Source organism: Phaethon lepturus, unplaced genomic scaffold (genome assembly GCF_000687285.1).
Source record: "Phaethon lepturus isolate BGI_N335 unplaced genomic scaffold, ASM68728v1 scaffold1045, whole genome shotgun sequence".
In the NCBI taxonomy this organism is placed as follows: Eukaryota; Metazoa; Chordata; class Aves; order Phaethontiformes; family Phaethontidae; genus Phaethon; species Phaethon lepturus.
Window position 1 is genome coordinate 27,331 of NW_010540958.1, and position 6,979 is coordinate 34,309.

Consider the following 6,979-nt stretch of genomic DNA (forward strand, 5'->3'; position numbering starts at 1 on the left):
TTCACCCCCAAACAGAGCAGAACTAATTACACTGCTAAGGGGGCTGCTTTTCAGGGCTGTTTCACAACCAGAGCTCTACTTGAAGCCAGCCTACAGAAAGGCTTTATCGTCACACACACACCCCTACTGTCCTTCAAGAGATTTTACCAATTGTCCTTTCTGTACAGCATTCTTTCCCCAGTTCTGCCACCCTTACTTATGGATTTACCAAGTTTCTTTCAGTCTTAGCTTTACGGAAGTCAAATGCTGACAGAAGGGAATGTCACTACGAAAATGAGTTTCCAAAAAAAGTATTTAAGGACTGTTAGGAGGCTCCTCTTAGATTTAGCCTTGTATGTCACCACAGCTTGAGAAAGGTGCCTGCACTCATTCCCAGCACAAAGAGCAGCATTTAAGGAGCTCTGATGGGATTTACCTTGGCAGGTTGGCTTCCATCACTTCTTGGGGAAAACACTGCATCATCCTCACCATTGCAAAAGCTAATGGAACACGAACTACCTCATCATCATTCACAACATTGGATTTCACAAGCTTGTGCTCCTCATCTCTTTTAACCTTTTTAAGAGAGCAAGACACAATGCACTTTTAATATACATAAACAAATCCTGCTTTTTCTCAACAAAGCCTAGAAGAGGCCAACAAGGCAAGCTGCTATCCTCTGCTGACTGCAGGAAAAACCCAGACAGCTAAAGGGCAGGTGAGATGAATCCCTATGTTTTCAATACAGAAGCTAAGTTGGGTGCTAGCAAGTGGCTGAAAACTTTTCAACAGGCTGCACAAAGTGAATCGTTTCACTTGTGTGGTTCAGGCCAGTTCTCAGCAGAGAAGTAAAGACACCACACCCACAATGACCAGAAGGTCTGCCAGTAATCTCCATGACACATCAAAGGGGATGAAGTATCTTTTGTGCTCTCAGGTAGTCTCTCTCCAGTTGCGTCTATTTTTTTTCATGTGCTGCATTTCCACTGGGCTCTGAAGTAGCACCCCAACCTTTATAGTAGCAGCAAAGGCCTGCAAAACACCTTTACAATGCCAACTCCTTACCTTTGCAACAATACACCTGTGCAATTTAGGCAAGATGTTGACTGTAACTGTATCTTGAATGTGTTTGATCAGACACTCCAGCTCCTCTTTATTTCGGGGTAAGAAAGAAACAGGTTTGGTCACTTGCTCAGCCTCTTCAGAAGTCTCAGCTGCTTGCTCAGGTTCTGCTGGCTCCTCAGGGACATTCTTCCCTTTCTTTTCCTCAACCACCTCCTCTTCCCCTTCACTCTGCTCCAGCTCCATGGCTTCTTCAGCCTCCACCACAGGCTCAAGTTCCATGGCAGCAGCTTCTGTCAAGTAATTGTCAAAAGCACAGGTAAATATAGGAGGCCACAAAAATGGAGCCCTTAAAAGAAACTCTTGTGATGGCTTTGTTCTGGACAAAGCTCCTACCTATCATCAGTGACAGCAAACAATCAGTAAGCATCAGAGTTGTTTTACTGGCTAGAGAAGCTCTGGCATGCTGGTTTCTGATAATCACCTCTCAGGGCTAGACTTAAAGCAAAGACTAGGTTACTTTTCAGCTGAACACCATAGACAGCTTATCAAAGGTCAATGTGCAAGTGGTACCGAAAAGCACAGCTGTGAGATATCATCCTCCTTTCTCAGGACATCCCAAAGGCCACAACACAAGTAACCACAATGGTGAAGCCAAAGATACCAGTTCTTCCCACGAAATGGCAGGGGAAGCACGGCAAGGACATACAGCACCCTTCTGAGGCTGCAGATAACCATGAGAGCAATCAACATCAAGGATAAAAAACTCAGATGTGTCAGCAGCCACACAGGTGGGTGCAGATCTTGGAGAACCACCCAGATTTGCATAAACCCAGCCGGGGCTGTTTTGGCTTATGTAGGCCTGGGATTGAGAGGTAATATGCGAGAACCTTCCCCCCACTTCTCCCCATTTTGTCAACACACAGGATGACAAATCTGCATTGCTCCTGAGGAGGTAAGTAAAAACTAGCTTCCAAAATGCACATTTTAAAAAGCTGGGAGTAGGTGACCTCAAGAGTAAAACAACAAATTTTAATTACATGCACTTTGAGCAGTTAGAGGTAGGGTTACTGCAGTCAGGAGCAGAAAGCTTACCTTGGTTGTCAATGGTCACAAGCTGCTTTTCAAGTGTTTCATGGTCAAAGTGAAAGGCTTCCAGCACTGTCTCTAACAAGCTATGGAAGGAAAACACAAAGAAAGATCAGCCCTTCACACAAAAAGAAGAGGCTGTATCGATCAACACAATAGAAAATCTTAAAAGCACTTTTTGGAAAACTTCAGACTCGGTGACACTGCAGCAAAAGGAGGTTTACCCTGAAATAACAACCCAGGAAATAAAAACTGGTTGCTTTTCAGCTAGATGCATTCTGTGACCTAGCTCACCGTGAAACCTCACAGACAGCGGTACTGGAGCAATGGAGGTACCGCAGGAGCGGGGACAGCCTCACAGAAGCAGAAGCTGCTAATGCTGCCATGTACTCAGTGAGACACAGCGTGAGAAAGTAATGACCTTCAGAGTTGCAGGCTGGAAGGCCATGTCCACTTTAACTTGAATAAGCCCACTTCAAAGTCAGCAATCTTTCATGCCAGGGAACAGGCTAAAATCCCTGTGATGATCCTTAAGACACCAAATTTTGCCTTAGCAGTCTTTGGAGAAACTTAGAGCAGCATCACTCACAGGACCTACCTGACTCCCAGCTTCGGACTGATCTGTCCTGTTTGCAGGACATGGATGAAATGCTTTAAGTGGTATAAGTACGCTGACCAGGAGAGATGTCGGCAGACAGCTCCAACAACTTCAACTGAGGCCGTTACCATATTTTCATGCTGCCCAAAAGATAGGAATTCAGTTGCTGTTAGTTAGTATTCATGATGAACATGTGTCTAAAGCATACTTTACTCAAAGCAACAAGAGCCAAAAGAAATAATGTCTGTCTAGTGGGGACGCTCGGTATTCAGCTCTTTTAGATCTCCTCCTGACCACCAGGTTAAGAAAAAAACCCCAACAACAATAACAAACACACACAAACAATCACAGCTCACCAAGCAGCTCTCCAGACCCTCTTCCTCCAAATATTTCTGCACACATTTAACTTTTCTCACATAACTAAATCTATGGGCTCACTTGTGTGAAGAAGTAAAAAACAGTCAAGATATCTAACCACAGAAACATGGCACATTGCTAGGCTATGCCGATCAACTAGAAATACACATTGTTAACCCATTTCTGATGTGAAATAAAATGTGTTTGTTTTTTCACCAAAGTTTCAATCAACGCATTTTACCCTTCATTTGTCAAAGAGTGACTGCAGTCACTCTACTGATGGGCGCAGTCTGTACAGCTGCAGGTGCTGGGTCCTGTGCCTAAGCTCTACTTATTTCAGCTTCAGAAGAATATGTTTGACAGTAAGTGAATTAGACATTTGCTTGGTCTGACATAAGCAGCTCTGCTGTTCTCCTGATAGGCTGCAGGAAACTACAGAAGTGTGAAACCTTGCTTTTCCAAGTCACAAGTAGAAAGTCTATCCACATTGACATTACAAGCAATTGCACCACATATATTTTCAATAAAGTGACTAACAAAATGTCACCCTTCAAACTTCAATTACAAAGCTGCTAATGAGGTTTTCAGCCAATTCCTGCAGTTCCCCCATAAGTCCAGAGAAAACAGCATTTATTCCCACCTCAATTACTAGGCACAGCCCATGTTCCCCACCAATACACATTCTGCTGCCAGACAGTGACTAATCTCACAAGTGAACGAGGAAGAGAGCAGTTCGGAGGCAGAGGGAAAAAAATAACCTGATTACAAAAAATGGAAACAAACATAACCCCGAGTAAAAAAAAAACAAAAACAAAAACAAACATAAAAAAAAAAACACCAATCCCCAAACAGTTGAGAGATCCACCTACAAGAAACAGGACAGGTTTAGCAGATATAGGATTGGGCCTAGACTGCATCTGCACCTCCCAAATCCTCTTTCTGCCACCAAAAGCAGCACAGTGCTCTCGTCTGATGGAGAACATTCACTCCACCTTTCACCCTTTTAAACCTTTAAACCTTTAAAATCACCCTTTTAAAGTGGTTAGTCTTTTAAGGAGAATGGCATACAAGTAAGGTGAAAATATTCAAATGGATGCATTTGATTTAAAAGCCTACCTTAAGCATTTTTTCATTAAAAATGGCAGTAGTAGCATAAGGCATGATGTAGTTCTGCAGGGATTTAGAAGACAGCACGAGATTTCTTTCAGTGAGCTGCTTAGCCAGTTTCCTCAGAGCTCGTGCCCTCCTATGGATCTGAGCCAAACATGACAGACAGTGAATGAGGTGATGCTTGAATCACAGCTATCACGAGGGAGCGCATACATTTCAGCAGTTCTGAAAATGACTCAGTTTTAAGTAATGACATAAACATATTATGGTCATTTCCAAGGACAGGCCATGCCTTTTTCTTTCAGTCTAGCCTTTTGCCTCAATAAATATTCTAACTCAATGGATATTTCACTGTGAATTCACAATCATAAGACTGTGCCATCTTCGGGTATCAGACAAGGGAGGCAACTGATACAAGATGAGAAGGCCTGATAAAATTGCAAGGCAAAAATTTAGACTCTGTATAACTACAAATGTAACAAAGGGTCTCCCTGATTGCATCTCTGAAAGCAGGAGAAATGCTGTATTTTCATACTGCAAGAAGAACCAGGAGACCAGGCTTTGTGCAATATCTATATTACAGAGGCCTGTGAATGAAAAGGGGCTGCAGAGCCTCCAAACAGAGAGCAGCAGGGAACAGGCTAATAAAAACAAAAAGACCTGTTCCCTCTCTATGCCAGAGGGATCCTCAGGACACTGTTGCTGGCTCACACACAGGTTTTAAGAGTGGAGTTGCCTGCTCAAGATCGTGAACAATCCCTTAAAATTGAAGTAATTCTTTTAGCTAAATTAGGAGGAGGTAAAAAACACTGTTGTTAAATCATAAACCCCAAAAACTTCTAGACAGAAATATGTCTTTGATTCACAATCACCCATGGGACAATGCCCACATCCCTTTTTTTAACAGTATGTCGTGACACATGTTCAATTTCTTTGTAAAGACAGTGCATAGATGCTTCGGAAAACATTACCCCACAGTAAAACGCTTTTGCTTTGGCAGGGGAAGAGAGGCACTGGGGAATGCCTGTTGCCTTTTACCTGCATGTGTTTCATGTTCTCAAAGAAGTCCATGTCGGGATCATGGCGGTTGGTCAACTGGACCAAATCCCGGAATTCGGGATTTGCTGGGAACGTTTGAATGAGGCAGGAAAGCAATGATGTGTAGTCCTGCTGGATGCTCTGCAAACAGCAAGTAGTGAATGTTAAGTACCCCTCAGAGAGGTTGCTACACACTCCTCAGAACAGCAGTGCTGCCATTCACAAGTGTTTCAGGCCATCAAGTCCAATTCTTTGGTAACAGCAAATACACTTGGACTGCACATAAAGTCTCCCCTCCAAAGAATGAGCTACAACTAAGAAAAGCTGAACAATGGTAAAGAAACACAAGACAGCTGAGTTCTGTAACTTTTTAGATTTTTATAAGATTTCAAATGAAGGGTAAGTTTACAATGGGTATCTGCACTGCTTATCCCAGCAAGGGACTCTCAGAACGCATCCATAAAATGTCTCATATACCCTGGTGTCCTGAAGGCAGCTGGAAAAGTCTGACCAGACAGCACTGCCTTACCTCAGTCTTACTCTTCAGCCCCCTTCTCACAGACTCCAGGAGAGTGTGCTGGATTAGCTCCTTGTAGTCATCTTCGGTGTGGTTGATTTCTGCCAGTCGGTGGATAAAACTGGTCAAGCAAAGGCTTGCGTTGTCACTAAGAGCCATATCCCCTAGCTGAGTGGATGAAGAAATTGCACCACGTGAGTCTGGATACAACACCTTTTCTCCCCAAAAGACTGGACTGAACAGTACCACTGGACACAACAAAACAAGGCCTGCAGAGAGCCAGTAACTCTTGAGACCCTTCCTGTAGAAGTTTCAGTCCTGAATTAATGCCCACCCTTCCAATCAGGGAAAATGCTTTTAGATTTTACCAGCAGGCTCAAACAACCAGCAAAAGAAACCAGTTTCTTTTGCTGCAACAAAAAGAAAAGCAGCCTTTCAAGAGTGTAATAAGCCTACAGTACAAATTGACCAGATAGTTCCAGGGCTCACTGATAGAAAGGTGCACTGCGCTTGGGTGAGACTTCTTGCTGCACTGTATTTGCCCTTTTGGACACACAGATGAAAAAGCAAGCAGACAAAACTTTAAAAACAGGTGTTTGTAAGAAGACTCAAATATATTTGTTGAATGTTTCACAATGTCAAAAAATAGCCAATGGAAATAGTTTAGAAGTTAGATTCATCACAGACACATGGTGCATGAAGTAGGAGAAGGAACATTCAGCCAACCTGGATGGTATAGAAGCAGTTGTGCATAACAGGGATGAGGAAGTCGATATCCACTGCTTGCATTTCCTTGATGTGGGCTGTGATTGACTGGAATGCTGACAGACGTACATCAAAGTCGATATCATCGAGATGTCGTTGATCAAAGGCATTCAGCTAAGAGACAGCAACAAGTAATTAATGAAAAAGGCCAGAAACGTGACAATACAATGTTGGAGGAAAAGTGAGCAAAGAAAACGTGCATACCTTAACCACATCAGTTATATACTTCAATTCACTGTCCAAATCAGATAAAGTCTAAAAAGAAACGTAAAAGAAAATAGTTTAACTGTTATCATTGTTAAACATTTTGAGAACTCAAGACTTTACCACTCGAGACAAAAAATAAAGAAAGCAACAGCATCAACCTTTTTCTGGTTAGAAGCTTAATAAGAGCCATTCTTCCATAAGCTGGAAGATGTGTGTTTTAAGTTCCTACACTGAGTGTATCCTGGGTTTTCCTGCTG

At 42.8% G+C, this 6,979-nt stretch overlaps 1 protein-coding gene across 1 annotated transcript in view; it reads right to left on the reverse strand.

The window, feature by feature from the left end:
* UTP20 (UTP20, small subunit (SSU) processome component, homolog (yeast)) overlaps positions 1 to 6,979 on the reverse strand; it is a gene marked incomplete at its 5' end in the record, with an annotated part of 64,726 nt that overhangs the window by 19,810 nt on the left and 37,937 nt on the right. The window contains 9 exons of the mRNA XM_010287570.1: positions 419 to 555; positions 1,045 to 1,334; positions 2,137 to 2,216; positions 2,729 to 2,868; positions 4,202 to 4,339; positions 5,234 to 5,374; positions 5,763 to 5,918; positions 6,477 to 6,629; positions 6,720 to 6,770. Of these exons, the coding sequence (XP_010285872.1) occupies positions 419 to 555; positions 1,045 to 1,334; positions 2,137 to 2,216; positions 2,729 to 2,868; positions 4,202 to 4,339; positions 5,234 to 5,374; positions 5,763 to 5,918; positions 6,477 to 6,629; positions 6,720 to 6,770 (1,286 nt within the window). The remainder of the gene's footprint in view (positions 1 to 418; positions 556 to 1,044; positions 1,335 to 2,136; positions 2,217 to 2,728; positions 2,869 to 4,201; positions 4,340 to 5,233; positions 5,375 to 5,762; positions 5,919 to 6,476; positions 6,630 to 6,719; positions 6,771 to 6,979) is intronic.